General features: G+C 65.0%; 2 protein-coding genes and 2 long non-coding RNA genes across 7 annotated transcripts; all 4 read right to left on the bottom strand.

Annotated features, from left to right (window-relative positions):
• Window positions 1-456: 456 nt before the first annotated feature.
• LOC127465484 (uncharacterized) lies at window positions 457-968 on the bottom strand. Of its 2 annotated transcripts, none has more exons than XR_007902226.1 (3): window positions 884-968; window positions 727-851; window positions 457-486 (listed from the first exon to the last, which is right to left on the bottom strand). It is a non-coding gene; the product is annotated as an uncharacterized LOC127465484 (long non-coding RNA). The 2 variants fall into 2 exon arrangements; XR_007902227.1 differs by lacking the exon at window positions 457-486 and adding an exon at window positions 553-579.
• A 5882-nt stretch (window positions 969-6850) lies between these two features.
• On the bottom strand, window positions 6851-9077 carry PPP1R18 (protein phosphatase 1 regulatory subunit 18; the record flags this gene model as incomplete). Its single annotated transcript, XM_051775995.1, is given in 4 exon segments — window positions 6851-6905; window positions 6907-6980; window positions 6982-7059; window positions 8805-9077. Coding segments are annotated over 4 exon segments (480 nt in total), but the record flags the coding sequence as incomplete, so codon positions are not given.
• A 1314-nt stretch (window positions 9078-10391) lies between these two features.
• Window positions 10392-16774, bottom strand: LOC127465482 (collagen alpha-1(I) chain-like; the record flags this gene model as incomplete). The annotated part of the gene is made up of 3 exons (XM_051775994.1): window positions 16708-16774; window positions 13119-13193; window positions 10392-11251 (listed from the first exon to the last, which is right to left on the bottom strand). Coding segments are annotated over exons 1-3 (1002 nt in total), but the record flags the coding sequence as incomplete, so codon positions are not given.
• Window positions 16775-21377: 4603 nt separating this feature from the next.
• On the bottom strand, window positions 21378-22436 carry LOC127465485 (uncharacterized). Of its 3 annotated transcripts, none has more exons than XR_007902229.1 (3): window positions 22155-22436; window positions 21812-22069; window positions 21378-21631 (listed from the first exon to the last, which is right to left on the bottom strand). It is a non-coding gene; the product is annotated as an uncharacterized LOC127465485 (long non-coding RNA). The 3 variants fall into 3 exon arrangements; XR_007902230.1 differs by having other exon boundaries at window positions 22176-22436; XR_007902228.1 differs by having other exon boundaries at window positions 21812-22027; window positions 22176-22436.
• Window positions 22437-27642: the final 5206 nt, after the last annotated feature.

Genomic DNA, 27642 nt, shown 5'->3' with positions numbered 1-27642 from the left:
GGTGCGAGGGGTATAGGGGGTGTCCGGAGGGGTATGAGGGGGTTTATGGGGTATTTAATGGGTTCGAGGGGTGTCTGGAGGGGTTTAAGGGGGATATATGGGGGCGTATGTTGGTCCTGTATGGGGCCTATAGGGGGTATGTCCGGGGGGGTATAGGGGGGTTTATGGGACATAAAGGGGGGGTATAAGGGGGGTTATGGGGTATTTAAGGGGTGTTTGGAGGGGTTTAAGGGAGAATATGCGGGGATTTATGGGACCTATAGGGGGGTCTAGGGGGGTATATGGGACCTATATGGGACCTATAGGGGGGTCTAGGGGGTATATGGGACCTATATGGGACCTATGGGGGGGTCTGGGGGGGATATGGGACCCATATGGGACCTATATGGGACCTATGGGGGGGTCTGGGGGGATATTGGACCTATATGAGATCTATATGGGACATAGGGGAGGGTATGAGGGGGGTGTATTTGCCCTATATGGGACCTATGGGGGGTGTATTGACCCTATATGGGACCTATGGGGGGTGTATTGATCCTATATGGGACCTATGGGGAGTGTATTTGCCCTATATGGGACCTGTGGGGGGTGTATTGATCCTATATGGGGCCTATGGGGGGTGTATTGGCCCTATAAGGGACACGGGGGAGGGTCTAGGGGGGAATATTGATCCTATAAGGGGCCTGTGGGGGGTGTGAGGGGGGTGTATTGGCCCCGTATGGGGACCTGGGGGGGGGTGTCAGAGGGGCAGATGGGACGTATGGGGTGGGATCTGGGGATGTATGGGACCTATGGAGTGGAATTTGGGGATATATGGGACCTATGGGGTGGGATCTGGGGGTGTATGGGACCTATGGAGGTGGAATTTGGGGATATATGGGACCTATGGGGTGGGATCTGGAGATGTATGGGACGTATGGGGGCTGTAGGGGGTGTCTGGGGGGGGTCTGTTGGTCCTATATGGGACCTGTAGGGGGGGATATGGGGGCGGATGGGCCCTATATGGGACATAAGGGGGGTCTGGGGGGTGTAGGGGGGGTCTGTTGGTCCTGTATGGGGCCTTTGGGGGGGTGTGAGGGGGGATAAATGGGCCGTATGGGGCCTATAGGGGATGTCTGGGGGGGTGTAAGGGGGTCGAGGGGGAGGGATTGGCCCTATATGGGGCCTGGGGGGGGGTATATGGGACATATGGAGTGGTGTCTGGGGATATAGGGGGGCTGTAGGGGGGGTGTTGGACCTCTGGGGGGGTTATTGATCCTATATGGGACATATGGGGGGTGTCTGGGGGGGTTATTGATCCTATAGGGGACATATGGGGGGTGTCTGAGGGGGGTATTGATCCTATAGGGGACATATGGGGGGTGTCTGGAGGGGCCCAGGGGGGTGTATGGGACCCATATGGGACCTCTGGGGGGGTTCTGGGGGGTCTGGGGGGGGCACGTGGGACATATGGAGTGGTCCCTGGGGATATATGGGATCTATAGGGGCACGTGGGACATATGGAGTGGTCTCTGGGGATATATGGGATCTATATGGGATCTGTGGGACATATGGAGTGGTCCCTGGGGATATATGGGATCTATATGGGATCTGTGGGACATATGAGTGGTCCCTGGGGATATATGGGATCTATATGGGATCTGTGGGACATATGGAGTGGTCCCTGGGGATATATGGGATCTATATGGGATCTGTGGGACATATGGAGTGGTCCCTGGGGATATATGGGATCTGTGGGATCTGTGGGACATATGGAGTGGTCCCTGGGGATATATGGGATCTGTATGGGATCTGTGGGACATATGGAGTGGTCCCTGGGGATATATGGGATCTATAGGGGCATGTGGGACATATGGAGTGGTCTCTGGGGATATATGGGATCTATAGGGGCACGTGGGACATATGGAGTGGTCTCTGGGGATATATGGGATCTATAGGGGGGGTTATGGGGCACTTGGGGGTGGTTTGGGGTCCCCCCTGGGCTGTGGGAGGATATGGGGGGGCCTATAGGTCGCTATAGGGGGCGGGTGACTGGGGGGGTCTGTGGGGAGAATTTGGGGCTCTATAGGGGCTCTATAGGGGCCCGAGGGGGAGGGTCAGTATGGGGGGGTCTGTGCCCCTACACAAGGAGTCTGGGGGCTCTATAGGGGCTCTATAGGGGGCGGGTCAGTATGGGGGGTCTGTGTCCCTACACAAGGAGTCTGGGGGCTCTGTAGGGGCTCTATAGGGGCCCAGGGAGGGTGGCTCTGGGGGAGGGTCCATAGGTTGGCCTATAGGAGCTCTATAGGGTTCTTAGGGCCCCCTCCCACCCCGGGCCCTGGGTCTGTCTGGGGGGGTCGTTATATAGGGGAACCTTGGGGGGGTGCCCGGTGGGGTCTGCAGGGATTCCATAGGTGCTCCATAGGTGCCCTATAGGTGCCCTATAGGGCCCCCTCCCCGCCCCGGGGGGCGGCACTGCCCCGTGTGCTGCCCCGGGGCCGAGGGCACAGCAACGGGGTCACCTACGGCCGGGGCACCCCCCGGGACCCCCCGGCATACGCCGGCCCCTACACACCCCATAGGGGGCTGCACCCGCCCCAGGGGCTCCCACCCCTTGGAGGGGGGCCCAAATCCCCTATAGAGGGGGACAGACCCCGTTAGGGGGGCTGAAATCCCCTATAGAGGGGGACAGACCCCATTAGGGGGCCCTAAATCCCTTATAGAGGGCTCTGAATCCCCCTTAGGGGGGTTGAAATCCCCTATAGAGGGGGACAAACCCCATTAGGGGGGCTGAAATCCCCTATAGAGGGGGTTCAACCCCTTAGGGAGGGGCTGAAATCCCCCTTAGAGAGGGGCCTAAATCCCTGTATGGGGGGACAGACCCCATTAGGGGGCCCTAAATCCCATATAAAGGGGCCTATGGACACCCCCTCCCTGGATGGAGCACCGGGATCCCAGGACAGGTAATTTGGGGATTTCGGGGCCAAACCCCTGGATTTGGGATTTTTTGGGGGGAAATCCCCTGGATTTGGGATTTTTTGGGGGGAAATCCCCTGGATTTGGGATTTTGGGGGGAAAACACCTGGATTTGGGATTTTGGGGGGGGGGAAAACCCTGGATTTGGGATTTTGGGGGGGAAACCCCCTGGATTTGGGATTTTGGGGGGGGAAACACCTGGATTTGGGATTTTGGGGTGAAAACCCCCTGGATTTGGGATTTTGGGGGGGAAACACCTGGATTTGGGATTTTGGGGTGAAAACCCCCTGGATTTGGGATTTTGGGGGAAAAAACCCCGGATTTGGGATTTTGGGGTGAAAACCCCCTGGATTTGGGATTTTGGGGGGGAAACACCTGGATTTGGGATTTTGGGGTGAAAACCCCCCTGGATTTGGGATTTTGGGGGAAAAAACCCCGGATTTGGGGATTTTGGGGTGAAAACCCCCTGGATTTGGGATTTTGGGGGGGAAACACCTGGATTTGGGGTTTTGGGGGAAAAAAAACCCGGATTTGGATTTTGGGGTGAAAAAACCCTGGATTTGGGATTTTGGGGGGGAAAACCCCTGGATTTGGGGGTTTGGGGGAAAAAAACTGGATTTGGGATTTTGGGGGTGAAAACCCTGGATTTGGGATTTTGGGGTGGAAACCCCCCTGGATTTGGGATTTTGGGGGAAAAAAACCCTGGATTTGGGATTTTCAGAGGAAAACCCCTCCCACAAAGGCGTGGGGGGTCCCCCCCGTGACCCCCCGCGTAAGAACCGGAGGCAAAACAAACATTCCCGGGGGCCCCTTCCCGAAAATTCCCACTTTGGGGAGGCCCAGGTGGGATCCTCCCTGAAACGGGGGGGGGCCCACACACCTTTTTGGGGTGAGAAATGGGGGTTTGGGGTGAAAAATGGGGGTTTGGGGTGAAAACGGGGGATTTGGGGTGAAAAGGGGGGATTTGGGGTCGCTCAACTCCCCCCCTTGGACCCTCCCACAGGTTTGGGGACGACGAGGGACAATAAAAGGTGACAAAAGTGACTCTTGTGTGGTTTTTGTTGGTCGGGATTTGGGTTTTTGGAGGTTTTGGGGTTTTTTAGGGGTTTTTTTGAGCTTTCTGGGGGCTTTTTTGAGGGTTTTATTAAACTTTTTTAGGGCATTTTTTGGGGGACTTTTTTAAAGGCTTTTGGGTTGGGTTTCTGGTTTTTTTAAGTTTTTTTAGGGCTTTTTTGGTGTCTTTTTAGGGCCGTTTTGGAGCCTTTTGAGGCTTTTCTTTGGGGCCTTTTTTTTTGGAGCCTTTTCGGGGCATTTTGGGGACTTTTTGGGGTTTTTTTTTTTTTTAGATCCTTTTCGTGCGGGGATTTTTTCTGAGCTTTTTTAAAAAAGCCTTTTTAGGGCTTTTTATAGAGCCTTTCTGAGGCTTTTCTTTATTTTTTAAGAGCATTTTGAGGCTATTTTTTTTTTTTTAGAGCCTTTTTTGAGGCTTTTTTTTTTTTTAGAGCCTTTTTTGAGGCTTTTTTTTTTTTTTAGAGCCTTTTTTGAGGCTTTTTTTTTTTTTTTAGAGCATTTCGAGGCCTTTTTCGGAGCCTTTTGATTCTCTCCTGGGGGTCAGTTTTTCGTATTTAAACAGATTTAGGACACAGGGAGGGGACGGGGACGGAGCGACCGTTTATTGTCGCTCTGTCGCGATACAGCGTGAGGGCTTCGTTGCCCATGGCAACAGGAGCAGGCCTCAGGCTTCGTCACCGTGGCAACAGGAGCAGGCCTCGGGCTTTGGGAGTACTACGTAGGCCGCAGGCTTCGTTGCCGTGGCAACAAGAACAGGCCTCAGTCCCTGGGAGTACGCAGGCTGCAGGCTTCGTTGCCGTGGCAACAAGAACAGGCCTCAGGCTTTGTTGCCGTGGCGACAGGAGCAGGCCTCAGGCTTTGGGAGTACGCAGGCCGCAGGCTTCATTGCCGTGGCAACAAGAACAGGCCTCAGGCTTTGGGGGTACACAGGCCGCAGGCTTCATTGCCATGGCAACAAGAGCAGGCCTCAGTCCCTGGGAGTACGCAGGCCTCAGGCTTCGTTGCCGTGGCAACAAGAACAGGCCTCAGGCTTTGGGAGTACGCAGGCTGCAGGCTTCGTTTCCATGGCGACAGGAGTAGGCCGCAGGCTTCGCTTACATGGTGATAGGAGCAGGCCGCAGGCTTCGTTTCCATGGTGACAAGAGCAGGCCAGAGGGCTTTGGGAGTACACAGGCTGCAGGCATTGTTGCCATGGCGACAGGAGCAGGGCCCCAGGCTTCGTTGCCATGGTGACGGGAACAGGCCCCAGGCTTTATTGCCGTAGCAACAAGAACAGGCCGCACATTTTGAGAGTACACAGGCTTCGTTGCCATGGCGACGGGAGCAGGCCTCAAGGCTTTGGGAGAGTACACAGGCCTCAGGCTTCGTTACCGTGACAACAGGACCAGGCCGCAGGCTCCGGCCTAGTCCCTCCTGTGCCATTTTGCGTCCCCTCGACGCCCCCGCCCCATGTGTGTCCCCCCCCCACCATCTGTGACCCCCCCCCGGCCATTGTTGTCCCTCCCTCGGCCGTTTCTGCTCCTTCAGCCATTTTGGGGCCTTCCTCCCCCTCCATCTTCCCCCCAAATCACCCCCCAAGACCCCCCCCCCCCTTTAAAGCAGCTTTGCCCCCTTCCCTTCCCTTCCCCCCCCCCCCCCCCCAAAATACTGCCATGGCTTTGCCCCCCTCTTGTCCCCCCCCAAGTTCAAACCGGGCCCGTCCCAGTTCAAACTGGGCTCGAACTGGGCCGGCTCCGGGTGACCCAAAATACTGACAAAAGGCGCCCCCTCCCCCCCCCCTCCCCCGGCTATAAAAAGCCCTTAATTAGGCTAAAAAAAAAAACTCGTTATGGATAATTAACCCCCCCTCCCCCTTTCCTAAAAAAGCTACAAAACGGGGGGGGTGGGGGGGGAAGAGCTGAGAAGACCCCACCCCAAAAAAAAACCCCCCCAAGGCTGGGATCGGTGTCCTGGGTGGTTTTGGGGGGTCCTTGTCCGTCTGTCCGGCCCCGTCCTGCCCCTCCGGGGGGTCCCGAAGGTCCCACGGGGGGGTGTCCCCCTCCCCCATCGCCGGCGGTGGGTTCGGGGGGTCCCGGGGGGGTCCCGGGGGGGTCCCGGGGGGGGGTCCCGGGGGGGCCGAGCCGGGGTCACCGACGGCAGGACTCGTCTGGGGAGGGGAGGGCACGGGGTCAGGGACCACCAGGAGCCCCCCCAAACCCCCCCCCCGGGACCCCCGAGACCTCCCCCAAATCCTCCCCCCAGACCCCCAAATCCTCCCCCCAGACCCCCAAATCCTCACCCCAGACCCCCGTTACCCCCCAAAGCCCCCCTCAACCCCCCCGGACCCCAATTACCCCCCCAAATCCTCCCCAAAGCCCCCCCCAAAGCCCCTCCCAGACCCCCTTTACCCCCCCAAACCCTCCTCAAATCCCCCCCAGACCCCCCTTACCCCCCCAAAGCCATCCCAAACCCCTCTAGACCCCCATTACCCCCAAATCCCCCCCAAACCCCTCTCAACACCCCCCCAGGACCCCAATTACCCCCCAAAAACACCCCCAGACCCCCCCTGCCCCCTTCAAACCCTCCCCAAAGCCCCCCCCAGGACCCCCCATTACCCCCCCCAAATACCCCAAAGCCACCCCAAACCCCTTTCACCCCCCCCAGGGCCCCAATTACCCCCTCAAACCCTCCCCAAACCCCCCCCCGGACCCCCATTCCCCCCCATTTCCCCCCAAATCCCTCCCCCAAAGCCCACCCACCCACGATGAGGGCTCGGCCCCGCAGCCCCCCCGGGCCCCCATTGCCCCCCCAAACCCCCCAATCCCCCCCCCAAAGCCCACCCACCCACGATGAGGGCTCGGCCCCGCAGCCCCCCCGGCAGCCCCCGCAGCGGGGGGCGGCTCCTCCTCGTCCTCCTCCTCGTCCTCGGGGGGCCCCGGGGGGGTCCCGGGGGGCTCCTCGGGGGGGGGCCCCCCCCCAGGCCGCCAGCGCAGCCCCCTCCGACGGGTACGAGAAGGTTCGCTCCAGGTCCCGCTCGCTGAACCAGATCTTCAGCTGGGGGGGCATGGGGACGGTGGGGACACCCAGGGACAGGGGGACACCCCCGGGACAGGGGGACACCCCGGGGACAGGGACACCCCCGGGGACACCCCTAGGGACACGGGGACATGGGGACACACATGGGGGGACATGGGGACACCCCTGGGGGGGCACCGGGACATGGGGACACCCCGGGGACAGGGGGACACATGGGGGGACATGGGGACACCCCCGAGACAGGGGGACACCCCTGGGGACACACATGGGGGCAGGGGGACACCCCAGGGACACGGGGACACCCCTGGGGACCCGCTCGCTGAACAGATCTTCAGCTGGGGGGGCACGGGGACATGGGGACACCCCGGGGACAGGGGGACACCCCTGGGGACACACCCAGAGGGACATGGGGACAGTGGGGACACACGGGGACAGTGGGGGGGGACATTGGGGGGGCATTGGGGGGACATTGGGGGGGTTTGGGGGGATTTGGGGACATTGGGGGACATTGGGGGGCATTTGGGGGGGACATTGGGGGCATTGGGGGGACATTGGGGGGACATTGGGGACATTTGGGGGACATTGGGGGGACATTGGGGGGACATTTGGGGGGACATTGGGGACATTGGGGGGACATTGGGGGGACATTGGGGGGGATTTGGGGACATTGGGGGGACATTGGGGGACACTGGGGACATGGGGGGGACATGGGGGGGACATGGGAGGACACTGGGGGGGACATTGGGGACACCCTGGGGACACCCCTCCCCCCCCGGGGGGGTTCCCATGGTAATTAATCCCCCCCGGGGTTTTTAATCGTAATTGATGGGGGGGGGGAGGGGGGAGGGTCACGTGACCCCGGCGGGGGGGGGTGGGGGAGGGGCCGCGCGCGGCCACCGCGGGAACCGCTTCCTGCCCCTCCCCCCCCCCCTCCCCCCCAGTTCCTGTTTTTTTGGGGGGGCCCCGGAGGATTGTGGGTAACTCGGGGGGGAGGGGTGACCTCGCCCATCCCCCCCCCCCCTTTTAACGGGACACCCCAAATTAGGGGGGGGGGTACCGGGGGGGGGAGGGGGGGTTGGACACCCCAAAAAAAGGGGGGGGGTTGGGGGTTGGGGACCTCCCAAAAACCTCCCCTGGGGGGGTCTGTGGGACCCCCCGAAATGGGGGGGGGGACACAAAGTGGGGGGACAGAGAGAGGGGTCAGGGACATGGGGGGGGACATGGGGGGGGACAGGGGGGACATCGGGGGAGGGACATGGGGGGACACAGGGGGGACCCAAAGGGAAGGGGGGGGACCTAAAGGGATTTGGGGTGACCTGAGGGGACACGGGGGGACCCAAAGGGACCTGAAGGGACCCAAAGGGATTGGGGGGGGACACGAGGGGACCCAAAGGGACAGGGGGGGGTCCAAAGGGACCCAAAAGGGACAGGGAGGGACAAGAGGGGACACGGGGTGACCCAAAGGGACCCAAAGGGACAAGAGGGGACCCAAAGGGACCGGGGGGGGACCTAAAGGGACTTGGGGAGACGGAGGGACCTGAGAGGACCCAAAGGGACCCAAAGGGACGGGGAGGGACAAGAGGGGACCCAAAGGGGCCGGGGGGGGGGGACCTAAAGGGATTTAGGGAGACAGAGGGACCTGAGAGGACCCAGAGGGACAGGAGGGACCCAAAGGGACCCAAAGGGACAGGGGGGGTCCCCGCGATGCCCTGAATGTCCCCGGGGGGGGGTTTGGGGGGTCCGGGGGGGTTCGGGGCCGGTACCTTCTTGCGCCGGGGGTCGTTCTTGGCGAGGCAGGAGCGGGGCAGGGCCAGGTACCCCCCGATCACCTGGATCTGCTCGGCCGTGGGGTAGCGCTTGGGGGGCGGCGCCGGGGGGGCCCCCTCGGGCCCGGTGGGGGGGGTCGGAGGGGGGGTCCCGGAGGGGGTCGCGGCCGCCCCCCCCCCGCGCCGGGGCCGCACGGTGATGGTGTTCCCGCTGCGGCGCTGCAGGGCCGGGTGGGGGGGGCACGGGCCGGGGGGGGTCCCGGCGGGTCCCCCGCATGGTCACCGACCCCGGGACATCGCCCGAGACCCCCCCCGGCCCCCCCATGGTCACGGACCCCGGGACATCCCCCCGCATCGTCCCGGACACGGGGGCACCGCCCGCGACCCCCCCCGACCCCCCCAGGGACGGGGACACCCCGGGACACGCCCCAGGACACGCCCCGGGACACGCCCCGGCCACGCCCCCACCGGGGGGGGACACGGGGGACACGGGGGGGGACACGGGGGGTGGGGGGGACACGGGGGAGGACACGGGGGGACACACGGGGGTCCCCACAGCCCTTGGCTGGCCCCGTGACCTCGTGGCCATCAACTGTCCCTTGTCCCCCCGGTGACCCCTGGTGACCCCCTGGTGACCCCTGATGACCCCCCGGTGACCCCTGATGACCCCCCGGTGTCCCTTGTCCCCCTGGTGACCCCTGCTGACCCCCCGCTGACCCCGTCCCTCCACCCTCTTCCAGCTCTTGACCATCCCCTTGACCATCCCCTGTCCCTCCGCTGTCCCCAACCCCTGACCTTTGACCATCCCCTGTCCCTCTGCTGTCCCCAACCCGTGACCTTTGACCGTCCCCTGTCCCTCCACTGACCCCAACCCGTGACCTTTGACCGTCCCCTGTCCCTCCGCTGTCCCCAACCCTTGACCTTTGACCGTCCCCTGTCCCTCCGCTGTCCCCAACCCCTGACCTTTGACCGTCCCCTGTCCCTCCGCTGTCCCCTGACCCCTGCTGGTCCCCGGGTGACCCTCGGGTGACCCCCCATTGGTGACCGTCCCCTGTCCCCCCCCTGTCCCCAGCGGGTGTCCCTTGACCGTCCCGGGGGTCTTTGTCCCCCGCTGACCCTCGGCCGTCCCCGTGGCCTTGGGTGACCCCAGGCCATCGACCGTCCCCGTCCTGGGGTCTTCAACACCTGATGTCCCTCTGCTGTCCCCAAACCGTGACCTTTGACCGTCCCCTGTCCCTCTGCTGTCCCCAACCCATGACCTTTGACCGTCCCCTGTCCCTCTGCTGTCCCCAAACCGTGACCTTTGACCGTCCTGGGGGTCTTGGTCACCTGCTGTCCCTCAGCTGCCCCCAGACCCTCGGCTGACCCCGCGCTGGCCACCAACCCGTGTCCCCTGACCAGCCCCTGTCCCTCCACTGTCCCCTGTCCCCTGGCTGCCCCCAAACCCCCCCCTGTCCCCAAACCCCCCCCTGTCCCCACGCTGGTGACCATCCCCTGTCCCTCCACTGTCCCCTGTCCCCTGGTTGCCCCCAAACCCCCCCCTGTCCCCAAACCCCCCCCTGTCCCCAGACCCCCCCCTGTCCCCACGCTGGTGACCGCCCCGTGTCCCCTCTCCGTGCCTGTCCCGTGTCCCCTGCCCACCCTGGGGGTCTCGGCCGTCCCCCCGGGGGTGTCCGACCCCCAGCCCTGTTCCCCCTGGTCCCCCCGATCCCCCTGGTGTCCCCATTCCCCCCGGTCCCCCTGATGTCCCCCCCGTTGTCCCGGGATCCCCTCGGAGCTGAGGGACCTCCCGGGGGGGCTCCGGGGGGCGAAGCGGCTCCGCAGGCGGCTCACGCGGCCGGGGGGGGCCCTCGGGGGTCCCCCCACAGATCCCCTCGGGGGTCCCCCCACAAATCCCCTCTTGGGGGGTCCCACAGATCCCCTTGGGGGGGGTCCCGCTGATCCCATCGGGGGGGGGTCCCACAGATCCCATCGGGGGGGGTCCCACAGATCCCATCGGGGGTCCCACAGATCCCCTTGGGAGGGGTCCCACAGATCCCTTTGGGGGTCACCCCACAGATCCCATCGGGGGTCCCACAGATCCCCTTGGGAGGGGTCCCACAGATCCCTTTGGGGGTCACCCCACAAATCCCCTCGGGGGTCCCCCCGCCGATCCCCTCGGGAATCCCGCGGGTCTCCGTCCCCCCCCCGGGAATCCCGCGGGTCTCCGCGCCCCCCCCGGGGGTCCCGCAGGCCTCGAGCCCCTCGGAGCTGCGGCTCAGCCCCCCCGGGCCCCCCCCCGGGGCCGCGCCCCCCCCCCGGGCCCGGCGCCGCTCCAGCAGCTCCCGCTTCCAGGCGGGGATTTGGGCGGCCCGGTCCCGCCGCTCCCGCTCCCGGTCCCGCGCGGCCGCCTCGTCCCGCCGGCGCCGCTCCAGCAGCTGCTGCTTCCAGGGGGGCACCCACATCTGGGGGGGGGGGAGTGATGGGATCAGTGGGAATAACGGGAAATGACATCTGGGATTGGGAATGGGATCAGTGGGAATAGTGGGAAACGACATCTGGGAATGGGAATGGGGAATGGGATCGGTGGGAATAGTGGGAAACGACATCTGGGAATGGGAATGGGAATGGGATCGGTGGGAATAGTGGGAAACGACATTTGGGGTGGGGGGGGAATGGGAGTGATGGGAATGGGATCAGTGGGAATAGTGGGAAACGACATCTGGGAATGGGGGGAACGGGAATGGGATCGGTGGGAATAGTGGGAAACCCACATCTGGGGTGGGGTGGGAATGGGAATGGGATCAGTGGGAATAGTGGGAACTGACATCTGGGGTGGGGTGGGAATGGGATCAGTGGGAATAGTGGGAAACCCACATCTGGGAATGGGAATGGGAGCGGTGGGAATAATGGGAATAATGGGAACCGACATCTGGGAGTGGGAATGGGAATGGGATCGGTGGGAAAGGGAACCGACATCCTGGGAATGGGAATGGGAATAATGGGAATAATGGGAACCGACATCCTGGAATGGGGGGAATGGGAGTGATGGGAATAATGGGAATAATGGGAACTGACATCCTGGAATGGTGGGAATGGGAGTGATGGGAATAATGGGAATAATGGGAACCAACATCCTGGGACAGGGGGAGCAATGGGAATGATGGGAATGATGGGAACAGTGGGAGCAGTGGGAATGGGAGCAATGGGAGCATTGGGAGCAGTGGGAGCAGTGGGATCGATGGGATCAATGGGAACGGAATCAGTGGGAGCAATGGGAGCAATGGGATCAGTGGGAGTGGGAGTGGCCATCCTGGGACAGTGGGAATGGGATCAGTGGGAATGGGATCAATGGGATCCGTGGGATCAATGGGATGGGTGGAATGGGATCAGTGGGAAGGGGAATGGCCATCCTGGGACAGTGGGATCAGTGGGATCTGCGGGAGTGGGATGGGTGGGAATGGGATCAGTGGAATCAGTGGGATCAGTGGGAATGGGAATGGGATCAGTGGGAAAGGGAACAGCCATCCTGGGACAGTGGGATCAATGGGATCTGTGGGATCAGTGGGAATGGGAAGGGCCATCCTGGAACGGGATCACTGGGAATGGCTGGGGAAGCTGGGATGGGGTCTGGGATGGTGGGAGGGGGGGACACCAGGGGGGGACACTCGGGAACACTGGGAGGGGACACTGGAGGGGACACTTGGGAACACTCAGCCACTGTCACCCTCCCTGGGGGCTTTTGGGGGGGGACGGGACACTCTGGAGGTCCCAAAAATCCCAGGGGGAGGTCCCAAAAATCCCGGGGGTCCCAAAAATCCCGGGGGGGTCCCAGGACATCCAGGGGGTCCCAGGAATCTCGGGGGGGTCCCAGGACATCCTGGGGGTCCCAAAAATCCCGGGGGGTGTCCCAGGGACATCCTGGCGGTTCCAGAGATCTCAGGGGGGGTCCCAGAACATCCCGGGGGTCCCAAAATTCCCGGGGGGGGATCCCGGGACATCCCGGGGGTCCCAAAATTCCCGCGGGGGGGGGGTCCCGGTCCTACGGGAAGTGCCGGGAAAAAGCTCCTCCCAAAAAAAGGGGCTCAAAGGGGGGGGGAGGGGGGGTCGGGGACCCTCCGGGACCCCCCAAAACCTCCCCAAAACCCTCGCTCGGGGTGTGGCCGGAGGGGGGGGGAGGGGGGGGGATTCGGGACGTTCCGGGCGAGGCCCTTTTGTGGGGGAGGGGAGGGAAAAGAACGGAGGCGGGGGGGAGGGAATCCCGCCCCTCCCCCACCACGGAGACCCCCCCCTCCCCCTCCCCCCCCCCTCCCCCATCCCCAAAATACTCACCCCGGGCCGGAGGCGGCGGCGGAGGGGGGGGAGGAGGAGGAGGAGGAAGGAGAGAGGGGGAGGGGGGGGAGGAAGGAGGGGAGGGGAAGGGGGGAGGGGGGGAGGAAAAGCGGCTTTTCCCGCGCGGGGGGGGGGGGAGGGGAGGGCGTGGGCGGGGGGGGGAGGGGCGGGACGAGGCGGAGGAAGAGGGCGGGGGGGCCCCTCTCCCCTCCCCCCCTCCCCCCCTCCCCCCTCCCCCCTCCTCCCCTTTGGGAGGGGTTTTTGGGGGGGAAGGGCGGGGGGGAGGGTCCTGAGGAGGGGGGAGGGGAGATGGGAGGGAATTCCAGGGATTTTTTTGGGGGGTGTCCGGAATTCCCCCCCCGGGGGTGGGGGAGGGGAGGGGAAGGACCCTCCTGGAACCCACCCCTGAGGGAGGGGGGGGAGGGGAAAGGGGGGGGGAGGGGGGAGGGGGGGCTCGTCTTTGTGCGAGGGGGGGGGAAACGGGGAGGGGGGGCGTGGCCTGCGCGGAGGGGGCGTGGCCAAAGGGGGCGTTGTTGTTGTAGGGTCGCCGGCGGGGGGTGGGGGGGGGGGGGGGGGCGGGGGGGATGGGGGAGGGTTTGGGGGGGGGATCGTCCCAAATTTGGGGTGGGGGGAGACACCGGATCCCTCCCGATCCCCCAAATCCACCGAAATCCCCCCAAATCCCCGCGAATTCCTCCCTGGATCCCAATCACCCCTAAATCCCCCAAATCCTCCCAAATCCCCGGAGTTCCCCCAATGGGGAGCCCCCGGACTCCCCTGGATCCCAAATCCACCGAAGCCCCCAAATCTCCCCCCAAATCCCCAGGAATTCCCCCCATGGGGCCCCCTGGATCCCAAATCCCCCCTAAATCCCCCAAATCCCCCCAAATCCTCAGGAATTCCCCCCGGGATCCCAAATCCCCCTAAACTGCCCCAAATCCTCCCAGATCCCCGGAATCCCCCCCCGGGACCCCTCGGACTCCCCTGGATCCCAAATCCCCCCACAAATTCTTCCCCAAATCCCCGGGAATTCCCCCCGGGACCCCCTGGATCCCAAATCCCCCCTAAATCCCTGAGAATTCCCCCAACAGGGAGCCCCTGGACCCTCCTGGATCCCAAATCCCCCCCAAATCCCCCCCAGTGCCCCCAAATCCCCCTCAAATCCCCGGTAATTCCCCACGGACCCCCCTGGATCCCAAATTCCTCCTAAATCCCCCCCAGATCCCCCCAAAATCCCACAAACCCCCCCAAATCCCCCCATTTCTTCCCCAAATCCCCCAAATTCCCGGTCCCGGGGGGGGGGGGGGGAGGTGGGGGAGGGGCACACGCCCCTCCCCCCCCCTCCCCCACCCCTTTAATCGGCGGTTTCCGGGGGGGCCCGCCCACCCCAAAACCACCCTGGGGCCCACCCAAATCCACCCCAAACCCGCCCAAAACCGCGGGGTGGGGGGAGGGGAGGGGTCGGCGTCGGCCGCACCCACCACACCCAACCCTGACCCCAAACACGGCCCTGACCCCAAACCTGACCCCAAAAACGGCCCTGACCCCAACCCTGACCCCAAAAATGGCCCAAACCCCAAACCTGACCCTAAACCTGACCCAAACCCCAAGCCTGACCCCAAAAACGGCCCTGACCCTAAGTCCCAAACCTGACCCCAAACCTGACCCTAAACCTGACCCTGACCCCAAACCTGACCCTAAATCCCAAACCTGACCCCAAAAGTGGCCCTGACCCCAAACCTGACCCCAAACTTGACCCTAGATCCCAAACCTGACCCTGATCCCAACCTGACCCCAAAAATGGCCCAAACCCCAAACGTGACCCCAAACCTGACCCCAAACCTGACCCTGACCCCAAACCTGACCCAAAAAACGACCTGACCCCAAACCTGACCCCAAACACGGCCCTGACCCCCAAAAATGACCCCAAAAATGGCCCTGACCCCAAAGGTATCCAGGTGACCCCTGACCCCAAATCTGACCCCAAATCTGACCCCAAACCTGGGGGGGGACAGGGGAGCCCTGACCCCTCATTTTGGGGGACAGGTGACCTCTGACCCCCAAAAAAAGGGACCACGGGAGCCAAGTGCCCCCCCAGGTGTGTCCAGGTGTCCCTCCAGGTACCCAGGTGTGTCCAGGTGTGTCCAGGTGTACCCCAGGTACCCCAGATATATCCAGGTGTGTCCAGGTGTGTCCAGGTGTACCCCAGGTACCCCAGATATATCCAGGTGTGTCCAGGTGTGTCCAGGTGTACCCCAGGTACCCCAGATATATCCAGGTGTGTCCAGGTGCCCCCCAGGTGTATCCAGGTGTATCCCAGGTGTAATCCCAGGTGTGTCCAGGTGTGTCCAGGTGTGTCCAGCTGCCCCCCAGGTGCCCCCCAGGTATCCCAGGTGTATCCAGGTGTGTCCAGGTGTGCCCGGCTGCCCCCCAGGTGCCCCCCAGGTATCCCAGGTGTGTCCCAGGTGTGTCCAGGTGTGTCCGGCTGCCCCCTCCCCCCCCAAGCGGGTCAATCCCGGTGACTCAGGGGCTGTTTTGGGGTGGGCGTGGCCCGGCCCTCCCCCTCCCCCGGAGCCCCGCCCCCCCCCGGCGCTATTTAAGGTGTCCCTGGCCCAGGTGACCCTCAGGTGTCCCTCAGGTGGCCCCCAGGTGACCCTCAGGTGACCCTCAGGTGGCCCCGCCATGGCCCCGCCCCCGCGGCCCCCTCCTCCTCCTCCTCCTCCTCCTGCTGCTGGGAGGGACCCCCAGGTGGGACTGGGGGCACTGGGGGGCACTGGGGGGGACTGGAGGGACTGGGGGCACTGGGAGGGACTGGGAGGGACTGGGAGGGGATTGGGGGGGGGGACTGGGGGCACTGGGGGGGACTGGAGGGACTGGGAGGGGGATTGGGGGCACTGGGAGGGACTGGGAGGGACTGGGAGGGGGATTGGGGGCACTGGAGGGGACTGGGATGAGGAACAGGGGGACTGGGAGGCACTGGGAGAGAACTGGGACAGGAATGGGGGCACTGGGATGGAGACTGGGGGGACTGGGAGAGACTGGGAGGGGGTTTGGGGGGACTGGGAGGGGATTGGGGGGACTGGGAGGGACTGGGAGGGAGATTGGGGGCACTGGGATAGACTGGGAAGGGGACTGGGGTAGACTGGGACAGACTGGGAGGGGGTTGGGGGGACTGGGATTAAACTGGGATAGGCTGGGAGGGGGACTGGGAGGGCCCAGAATTCGGACTGGGAAAACTGGGAGGGCCTGGAATTCGGACTGGGATAAACTGGGAGGGCCCGGGATTAGGACGGGAGGGACGCTGCGGGACGTGAACTGGGACAGGGACTGGGAGGGACTGGGAGGGACTGGGAGGGACGGAGATGGACCGATATGGGGACTGGGAGGGACTGGGGTGACTGGGGTGGACTGGAATGGGGACTGGGGTGGACTGGGATGGGCTGGGCTGGGCTGGGAGGGACTGGGAGGAACTGGGATGGACTGGGATGGACTGGGAGGGACTGGGATGGACTGGGATGGATGGGACAGAGATGGGGGTTACTGGTCCGTATGGTCCATATGGTCCATACTGGTCCGTACCGGTCCTTACTGGTCCGTACTGGTCCATACGGTCCATACTGGTCTGAATTGGTCCATACTAGTCCGTACTGGTCCATATGGTCTGTACTGGTCTGTACTGGTCTGTACGGTCCATATTGGTCTGTACTGGTCCATACTGATCCTTACTGGTCCATACTGGTCTGTACTGGTCCATACCGGTCCATACTGGTCTGTACTGGTCCATACCGGTCTGTACCGGTCCATACCGGTCCATACTGGTCCTTACTGGTCCGTACTGGTCCCCCCCAGCCGCCTCCTCCCCCCGCTGCGCCTCCGGGTCCGGGTCCCGTCTGGAGCCGCTGCCGGCGGGGGTCGATCCCTGCAAGGACCCCCGGGAATTCTGAGCCCCCAGCGGGGGGGGGACACGGACACGGACACGGGGACGGACACGGGGACGGATCCCGGAGAGCCCGGAGAGCCCGGAGAGCCCGGATCCTATGGGGGCAACTCGGGATCCTACGGGGGCAACTCGGGATCCTACGGGGGCAACTCGGGATCCTACGGAGGCAATTCCGGATCCTACGGGGGATCGGGATCCTCCGGGGGTAGACCGGGATCCTCTGGAGGCGGATCGGGATCCTACGGAAGCTCCGGGTCCTACGGGGGCAGACCGGGATCCTCGGGAGGCGGATCAGGATCCTACGGGGGATCGGGATCATATGGAGGCAACTCGGGATCCTACGGGGGATCGGGATCCTCCGGGGGTAGACCGGGATCGTCTGGAGGTGGATCGGGATCCTATGGAAGCTCCGGATCCTACGGGGGCAACTCGGGATCCTTTGGGGGACCGGGATCCTCCGGGGGCAGACCGGGATCCTCGGGAGGCGGATCAGGATCCTATGGAGGATCAGGATCATATGGAGGCAACTCGGGATCCTCCGGGGGGGGATCGGGATCCTCCGGTGATTCGGGATCCTACGGACTCGGGTCCTACGGAGGGCGGGTCGGGATCGGGGAGACCCGAAGTGGGGAGACCGGGATCGGGGAGACCCGGATCGGGGAGACCCGGATCGGGGAGACCCGGATCAGGCAGACCTGGATCCCAGGGGGGAATTGGATCTGGATCAGGGAGACCGGGATTAGGGAGACCCGGATCGGGCAGACCTGGATCCCAGGGGGGAATTGGATCAGGCAGACCTGGATCAGGATCAGGATCAGGATCGGGCAGACCTGGATCAGGATCAGGATCAGGATCGGGATCGGGATCGGGATCAGGATCAGGCAGACCAGGATCAGGATCAGGATCAGGATCAGGCAGACCTGGATCAGGATCGGGATCGGGATCAGGATCAGGATCAGGCAGCGGATCCCAAGCCGGAGGCGGATCCGGATCCTACGGGGGCCTGGATTCCTACGGGGGTGACTCGGGATCCTACGGAGACAACTCGGGATCCTACGGACTGCCCGAGTCCTACGGGGGCGGATCGGGATCCTACGGAGGAGGGTCAGGATCCTCTGGAAGACCAGGATCCTATGGGGGGTGGATCAGGATCCTATGGGGGTGGATCAGGATCCTATGGAGGGTCGGGATCCTACGGGGGCAGACCAGGATCCTACGGAGGGTCGGGATCCTCTGGAAGACCAGGATCCTACGGAGGAGGGTCAGGATCCTATGGAGGTGGACAGGGATCCTACGGAGGGTTGGGATCCTATGGAGGAGGGTCGGGATCCTATGGGGGTGGATCAGGATCCTATGGGGGTTCGGGATCCTACGGAGGCAGACCAGGATCCTATGGGGGTGGATCGGGATCCTATGGAGGGTCGGGATCCTATGGGGGTGGACAGGGATCCTACGGGGGTGGATCAGGATCCTACGGAGGGTCGGGATCCTACGGGGACAGACCAGGATCCTATGGGGGTGGATCAGGATCCTATGGGGGTTCGGGATCCTATGGGGGTGGACAGGGATCCTACGGGGGTGGATCAGGATCCTATGGGGGTTCGGGATCCTATGGGGGCAGACCAGGATCCTACGGAGGGTCGGGATCCTCGGGGATCCAGCGCCCCGGGTACAAGAACCCCGGGATCCCGTTTGTGCCGGGGCTGCGGGACCCCGCCCGGATCGGGGGGCACATCCCGGTGCGACGGGGCCCCTCCGGGGGGGGATCCGGCTCCGGATACAACCTGGGATCGGGATCTGGGGGATCCAACCTGGGATCGGGATCGGGATCGGGATCCAACCCGGGATCGGGATCTGGGGGATCCAGGGAAGGGTCTGACCCCTCCGGCTGCGGGGGGTGCAGGAAATAGGGGGGTTCTGGATCCCTTGGGAGCCCCCCGGAGCCCCCAGTCCCAATAAAACCCTTGGAGCCGGCGCCGGACTCGTCCGTGACCCCCAAATGGGACCCCGAAACGTCCTCAAATGTGACCCCAAAACGACCCCAAAACGTCCCCAAATGTGACCTCAAAATGTCCCCAAATGCGACCCCAAAGTGTCCCCAAAATGTCCCCAAATGGGACCCCAAAACGTCCCCAAATGGGACCCCAAAATGTCCCCAAAATGTCCCCAAATGGGACCCTGAAACATCCCCAAATGGGGACCCCGAAATGTCCCCACAACGTCCCCAAAATGTCCTCAAATGTGACCCCAAAATGTCCCCAAAATGTCCCCAAAATGTCCCCCAAAATGTGACCTAAAAATGTCCCCAGAAGTCCCCAAATGGGACCCCAAAACGTCCCCAAAATGTGACATCAAAATGTCCCCAAATGTGACCCCAAAAGTCCCCAAAATGTCCCCAAAATGTGACCCCAAAATGTCCCCAAAACGTCCCCAAATGTGACCCCAAAGGTGACCCCAAAGGTGACCCCGGCTGTGCCCCGGTACTGGTTGAACTGGTGGGACTGGAACCTGCCCACGGGGGGGACACTGGGGACAAACTGGGAGCACTGGGGACAAACTGGGAGCACTGGGGACACTGGGAGTGGATTGGGGACACTGGGAATGGGAGGGGGGACAAACTGGGACTGGGATGGGGGACACTGGGGACAAACTGGGAGCACTGGGGACAAACTGGGAGTGGATTGGGGACACTGGGAATGGGAAGGGGGGACAAACTGGGAGCACTGGGGACAAACTGGGAGTGGACTGGGGACACTGGGGTGGGGACAACTGGGGGGCAACTGGGCAGGGGGGGGGACATCCCCCAGTGTGACCCCAAAAGGGCCCCGTTTGACCCCAAAGAGGCCCCGCCCCCCCCCCCCCCCCGCGGCCTCACCTGAGCCCCAGGTGGCCCCTCCCCCACCCCAGGGGCGGGGCCGGAGCCGCGGGGGGAGGGGCGGGGCCCCTCCCCCCCCCCCTCCCCACCACCAAACCAGTGCTCCCAGTGCTCCCAGTACGGCCGGTCCCGGCCCCGCCCCCTCCCAGCCCACGGGGACCCCCCGAACCGGTCCGCGCCCCTCCCCCACCCCCCTTTAAGAGCCGGGGGGGGCCCTCCCAGTGCTCCCAGTGCTCCCAGTGCTCCCAGTGCCCTCCAGTGCCCTGCCAGTGCTCCCCCAGTGCCATCCCAGTGCCATCCCAGTGCTCCCAGTGCCATCCCAGTGCTCCCAGTGCCATCCCAGTGCTCCCAGTGCTGCGCCGGAGTCAGCGGGACCAGTGACAGGTAAGGACCCCCCCCCCATATACTGGGAGGGACTGGAGCACTGGGGGGGCACTGGGGGGGGTACTGGGAGCACTGGGGGGGGCCACTGGGAGGGGACTGGGGGGGACTGGGAGCACTGGGGGGGGCACTGGGAGCACTGGGGGGGCACTGGGGGGGGCACTAGGGGGTCACTGAGGGGTACTGGGAGGGGACTGAGGGGTACTGGGAGCACTGGGAGCACTGGGATGGCACTGGGGGAGCACTGGGAGCACTGGAGGGGGCACTGGGGGGGCACTGAGGGGTACTGGGAGGGGACTGAGGGGTACTGGGAGGGGACTGAGGGGTACTGGGAGCACTGGGGGAGCACTGGGGGGGGCACTGGGGTGTTACTGGGGGGTTACTGGGGTCTGACCCCTCCCCCTTGTCCCCTCCCCCCCCTCCAGGAATGTCCGGACGTCGCTCCTCGACCCCTCCCCCCCCCAAGACCCCCCCGGGCCCCCCCCGGGCCGACCCCGCCCCCTCCCCCCCCGACCCCGACCCCGCCCCCGCCCCTCCCCCCCCCCGGGCTCCCCCTCGCGCCGTGGCCCCCCCTGCCCGACTGGGAGGGGGGAGGGGGGCGGGGACGCGCCCGTGACGTCACCGGGGGGGGACAGCGAGGGGGGGGACATCGGGGGGCAACCCTTGACCCCCAAAATGGGGGGGGGGGGGGGCAGAGACCTCGGGGGGGGGGGCCGAGAGGAGCCACCGGTGCCCCGGACCCCAAAATGTCCCCAAAATGTCCCCGAATGTCCCCAAGAAGAGCCATCGGTGCCCCGGACCCCAAAAACATCCCAGGAAGAGCCACCACCAACCTGGACCCCAAAATGTCCCCAAACGTCCCCAGGAAGAGCCAGCAGTGCCCTGGACCCCAAAATGTCCCCAAATGTCCCCAAGAAGAGCCATCGGTGCCCAGGACCCCAAAAATGTCCCCAAGAAGAGCCGGCAGCGCCCTCGACCCCACAAATGTCCCCAAATGTCCCCAAGGAGAAAAAAAAGAGCCACGGACGCTGCAGCTCCACCTTTACTGGGGACGGGGGGGGGGGACATCGGGGGGGACATCGGGACAGGAGGGGACAGGTTGGGGACATCGGGACGGGTGTGGGACACTGGGACAGAGTGGGGACATCGGGGTGGGGACACGGGGACAGGAGGGGACACGTTGGGGACATCGGGGACAGGAGGGGACATCGGGATGGGACACGGGGACAGGAGGGGACCCGGGGACAGCGCCCCGGGCCCGGGCCGTCCCCCCCCGGTGTCACGGCCACTCCCGCGGCTCCTCCGAGTGTCCCCAACCTGGAGAGGGGGACACGGTGAGGGACAGGGCGGGACACTCGCCCCCCTCCCCGTGTCCCCAAAGTCCCGAGGTGTCCCCAAAGTCCCTCCGTGTCCCCGAGATGTCCCCGAGGTCCCCGCTGTCCCCAAAGTCCCCTCGGTGTCCCCTCGGTGTCCCCTCGGTCCCCGCTGTCCCCTCACCGTGGCTGTCGCCGCTCCTGCTGGCCCCGGACGTGTCCTGGCTCGCGGTGTCCCCGATGTCCCCGAGGCTCCTCCTCGGCCACTCCTGGACCGGGGGACGCCCCCGGGGACGTGTCCCTTGTCCCCGGAGACCTGTCCCCTGTCCCTGAGGACCTGTCCCCTGTCCTTGGGATGCTGTCCCTTGTCCCCGGAGACCCGTCCCTTGTCCTTGGGGTCCTGTCCCCTGTCCCCGGAGACCTGTCCCTTGTCCTTGGGGTCCTGTCCCCTGTCCTTGGGGTCCTGTCCCTTGTCCCCGGGGACCTGTCCCCTGTCCCTGAGGACCTGTCCCCCTGTCCCTGGAGACCTGTCCCTTGTCCCCGGAGACCTGTCCCTTGTCCTTGGGATGCTGTCCCTTGTCCCTGGAGACGTGTCCCCTGTCCCCGGAGACCTGTCCCTTGTCCTTGGGGACCTGTCCCCTGTCCTTGGGGACCTGTCCCTTGTCCCCGGGGTCCTGTCCCCTGTCCCTGGTGGGGTGGGAACCGTCCCCGGGGACGCGTCCTGTGTCCCTGCAGACCCGTCCCCTCATTTTGGGGATCTGTCCCCTCCCTTTGAGGACCTGTCCCCTCCTCCTGGGGACTCGTGTCCTCCTGGGGACCCGTCCCCTGTCCCCGGGGAAGTGTCCCTTCCCCTCGGGGACCCGTCCCCTCCTCTTGGGGACCCGTCCCCTCCTCCTGGGGACCCGTCTCCTCATCTCTTGGGGTCGTGTCCCCTGTCCCTGGGGTCGTGTCCCCTCCCCTTGGGGTCCCGTCCCCCCCCTCCCGGGGTCGCGCCCCCCGCCGCCCCCGCCCCTTGGGGACACGTCCCCCCCCCTCCTCGGGGACGCCCCTCGGGTCCTCGGGGACGCCCCCAGGGCACTTGGGGACGCCCCCAGGGTCCCTCGGGCCGCCCCCCCGGCCCTTGGGGTCGCCCCTCGGGCGTCGGGATCCAGGTCCCCAAATCCCGGAGCCACGCCCAGAGTCCCCTCTGGGGCCGTGTCTCCTCCTGGGGCCGTGTCCCCTCTCGGGGCCGTGTCCCCTCCTGTGTCCCCTCTCGTGTCCCCTCCTGGGGGAGCAGCCCCAGCCCCCGCAGCAGCGACGTCGCCGCTCGTCCCCAAGGCTCGGGGACAGGGAGGGGCTCGGCGGGTCCTGGGGGGGCGGAGGGGGGGGGGTGTGACAGGGGGCGGGGACGGGGACAGGGACACCTCGTGTGTGTCCCCCTTGGTGTCCCCCCCCCCCCACCTTGTGCCCCGTGTCCCCCCTCCCTCAGTGTCCCCAAATGTCCCCCCAATGTCCCCCAATGTCCCCCCCAATGTCCCCCCAATGTCCCCGTGGCCCCCAATGCCCCCCCAATGTCCCCCAATGTCCCCGATGTCCCCCCCCAATGTCCCCCCAATATCCCAAATGTCCCCAACGTCCCCCCCAGTGTCCCAAATGTCCCCCCAATGTCCCCGTGGCCCCCAATGCCCCCCTTGCCCCCAAATATCCCCCAATGTCCCCCCAATGCCCTCCTTGTCCCAAAATGTCCCCCAATGTCCCCAATATCCCCCCAATGCCCCCCCAATATCCCCAAATGTTCTCCCAATGCCCCAAATGTCCCCCCTTGTCCCCCAATGTCCCCAATGTCCCCCCAATGCCCCCCTTGTCCCCAAATGTCCCCCCTTGTCCCCCAATGTCCCCGATATCCCCCCGCTGTCCCCCTGCTGTCCCCCCCGCTGTCCCCTCACCCCCCAGCAGCAGCAGCAGCGTCCCCAAGGCCACCGCGCGTGTCCCCATTGTCACCTCCGGGCACTGCCCGACCCCCTCCCGTGTCCCCGATTTATGGCCGCGGGGACAGGGACGTCCCCTGGGTGGGGTCGGGGGGGGGTGGCCTGTCCCCGTGACAACCGGGGGGACAACGGCAGGGCCCGCCGGCCCCGACCCCCCCCGGCCCCGGGGACCCCAAACCCTCCCAATGTCCCCAACCCCCTCGGCCCCCGGGGTCCCCAATGTCCCCAAACCCTCCCCGATGTCCCCAAACCCTCCCTGGTGTCCCCAAATCCTCCCCAATGTCCCCAAATCCTCCCAGTGTCCCAACCCCCCTGGCTCCCGGGGACCCCAATGTCCCCAAATCCTCCCCAATGCCCCCAAACTCTCCCTGATGGCCCCAAGCCCTCCCTGGTGTCCCCAAACCTTCCCTAATGTCCCCAAACCCTCCCAGTGTCCCCAAACCCTCCCCAGTGTTCCCAAACCTTTCCTGGTGTCCCCAAATCCTCCCCAATGTCCCCAAAACTTCCCCAATGTCCCCAAACCTTCCGTGGTGTTGCCAAAACTTCCCCAGTGTCCCCAAACCCTCCCAATGTCCCCAAACTCTCCCCAGTGTCCCCAAACCTTCTCTGATGTCCCCAAACCCTCCCCAATGTCCCCAAACCCTCCCAGTGTCCCCAACCCCCCCTGGCCCCCCGGGTACCCAATGTCCCCAAACCCTCCCAATGTCCCCAACCCCCCCCAGCCCCCAGGGACCCCAGTGTCCCCAACCCCGCCTGGTGTTCCCAAATCCTTCCCAGTGTCCTCAAACCCTCCCCAATGTCCCCAAACCTTCCCTGATGTCCCCAAACCCTCCCTGGTGTCCCCAAATCCTTCCCAGTGTCCTCAAACCCTCCCCAATGTCCCCAAACCTTCCCTGGTGTCCCCAAATCCTTCCCAGTGTCCTCAAACCCTCCCCAATGTCCCCAAACCTTCCCTGATGTCCCCAAACCCTCCCTGGTGTCCCCAAAACCGTCCCTGGTGTCCCCAATGTCCCCCAATGTCCCCAATGCCCCAAAACTCTCCCTGGTGTCCCCAAACCCTCCCCAATGTCCCCAAATCCTCCCACTGTCCCCAAATCCTCCCAATGTCCCCAAACCCTCCCTGGTGTTCCCAAAACCGTCCCTGGTGTCCCCAATGTCCCCCAATGTCTCCAATGCCCCCAAACCCTCCCCGGTGTCCCCAAACCCTCCCCGGTGTCCCCAAATCCTCCCAGTGTCCCCAACCCCTTCCTGGTGTCCCCAATATCCCCAATATCCCCCAATATCCCCCAACCCCTCCCACACTGTCCCCAGGTGTGTCCCCCCCCCCCCTTGTGTCCCTTTTGTGTCCCCTTTGTGTCCCCACCCCTGTCCCCGAGCCGGGGACAAGCCCGGACCCGCCGGGGGCCACCGGCCGTGACCGCGTGGTAGCCACAGACACGGGGGGGGGGCTGGGGGGGTTTATTGGTGCCAGGGGGGGGGGACAGGGGGTGACAGGAGGTGACATTGGGGTGACAGGGGGTGATGGGGGGTGACAGGGGGGGACAGAGGGGTGACAGAGGTGACAGGGGGTGACAGGGGGGTGACAGGGGGGGACAGGAGGTGACAGGGGGGGACAGGGGGTGACAGGGGGGGACAGGGGGGTGACAGGGGGTGACAGGGGGTGACAGAGGTGACAGGGGGGGGACAGGGGGGTGACAGGGGGTGACAGGGGGGGACAGGGGGGTGATGGGGGATGACAGGAGGTGACAGGGGGGACGGGGGTGATGGGGGGGTGACAGAGGTGCCAAAGGTCACAGAGGGTGACAGGGGGGGTGACAGAGGTGACAGGGGGGTGCCAAAGGTCACGGGGGGTCACGGGAAGGACTCGGCGGCCGGGACAGAGAAGGAGGAGCTGATGATGAAAACCTTCACGTAATGCACGGCCTGGGGGGGACACGGGGGGGTCAGGGAAGGGCAGGACCCCCCCAAGACCCCCCAGGACCCCTCAGAACCCCCCCCATGACACCTGAGAACCCGGGACCCTCCTGGGACCCCCTGGGACACCCCCGGGACCCCTCGGGACCCCCAGGAAACTGGGACCCCCCCCAAGACCCCCCCCCGGACCTCCTGGGACACCCAAGAACATGAGACCCCCCCGGGACCCCCCCATGACACCCAGGAGTCCAAGACCCCCCCCCCCGTGACCCCTCCAGCTCTGTAGGACCCCCCCCCGCCCCCCCTCCCGGGAATTTGGGGACCTTTCCCCCCCCCCAGGGATTTGGGATCCCCCCCCCCATGACCCTCCCCCCAGGGATTTAGGGACCTCCTCTGGGGATTTGGGGACCCCCCTTTCCCCCCCCCGGGAATTGGGGACCCCCCTATGACCCCTCCCAGCCCCTCTCAGGGATTTGGGGACCCCCCCCGGGATTTGGGACCCCCCTTTCCCCTCCCCGAGATTTGGGACCCCCCTTTCCCCCCCCGGGATTTGGGACCCCCCGCCGGGATTTTAAGGGTCCCCCCTGGGGATTTGGGGCCCCCCTTCCCCCCCCCCCGGGATTTTGACCCCCCCTTTTCCCTCCCCCCAGGATTTTGGGACCCCCCCCCGTGATTTTGGCCCCCCCTCTCCCCCCCCGGTACCGCGAAGACCCCCGCGAGGAGGAGGAGGGCGAGCAGGAGGCAAACGAGGGCCACGAACACGAGGGGGGCAGCCGGGGGGGGGCGGGGCCCGGTGGGCGCCTGGGGGGCGGAGCAAATGCGTGGGGGGCGTGGTCAGTGCCGAGAGGCCCTGCCCACAGCCCCCAACCCCCAAATTCCCAGAGCCCCGCCCACGGAATATGCAAATGACCCCGGGGGGGCTAATTGGTCGTGGCCACGCCCACAAAGTGGAGGTCACGCCCTAAAAAAGGAGGCCACGCCCCCCATAGGGAGACCACGCCCCTCATTAGGAAGGCCACGTCCCATTTCAGGCCACACCCTCAAATATGCAGACCACACCCCCAAATGAGGCCACACCCACAAGGTGGAGACCACACCCCAAAGCAGCAGCAGGCCACGCCCACCCAATGCCTCAGGCCACACCTCCTCCCTCTGCAAGCCCCACCCACATCCCGCAGGCCCCACCCCTTGGGGTTGGCCCCGCCCCCTCACCTGCCCCGCCCTCCGGGGTCGCCTCGTCCGTGACGTCATCGCCGCGTCGGCCAATGGGAGGAGCCCCGAGCAGCGGCCGCTCCGCCCCCTCGCTGACGTCACCCGTGACGTCATCGTCGGAGCCGGGGGCGTGGCCCGGGGGGGTGACGTCACCCCCCCTGGGCAGGAAGGGCGTGACGTCATCGCCGTCGGCCGTGACGTCATCGGGGAGGTCGTCCCAGGCGGTGACGTCATCGCCCAGCAGGGAGGAGGTGACGTCGTCATCGGCGGCGGTGACGTCATCGGCGGGGAGGGGCCCCAGCCCGGGGAACGTGACGTCATCGTCGTCTGCCGTGACGTCATCGAGGAGGTGCCCGGCGGGAATGATGTCATCGCTGACGTCATCGTCGGGGAGGGAGGGGATGCGGCGGCGAGCGATGACGTCACCAATGACGTCACCTCCGGGCGTGACGTCATCGCCGGGCTCGTCCGGGGGTGGGGGCGTGACGTCACGCCAGGCGATGATGTCATCGGGGGAGCCGCGGTCGGTGACGTCATCGGCGGCGTCGCTCTCGGAGCTGGTGACATCATAGGCGACGTCATAGGTGACGTCATAGGCGCCGTCGTGTCCCGCGGTGACGTCATCGGCGGTGTCGCTCTCGGGGGTGACGTCATCGCCCGGCTCCGCCCCCTCGATGACGTCATAGTCCACGTCGTGGTCGGTGATGACGTCATCGCCGAGCTCGTCCTCGTGCAGACCTGTCCCGGCCGTGACGTCATCGGTGACGTCACTTCTATCCACGATGACGTCATCGGGGAACTCGTCCCACGTGATGACGTCATCGGTGAAGTCGCCCCCGGGGCCGATGACGTCATCGGCGCCCTCAGCCCCGGGGGCGGGGACGATGACGTCACCCCCGGCGATGACGTCACCAGCAGGGGC

The sequence above is a fragment of the Manacus candei genome, unplaced genomic scaffold, assembly GCF_025592945.1.
Source record: "Manacus candei isolate 608988 ecotype Guabito, Panama unplaced genomic scaffold, ASM2559294v1 h1tg000406l, whole genome shotgun sequence".
In the NCBI taxonomy this organism is placed as follows: domain Eukaryota; kingdom Metazoa; phylum Chordata; class Aves; order Passeriformes; family Pipridae; genus Manacus; species Manacus candei.
The sequence above is the reverse complement of the archived record's forward strand: the minus strand, read 5'-3'. Positions and strand labels throughout refer to the sequence as shown.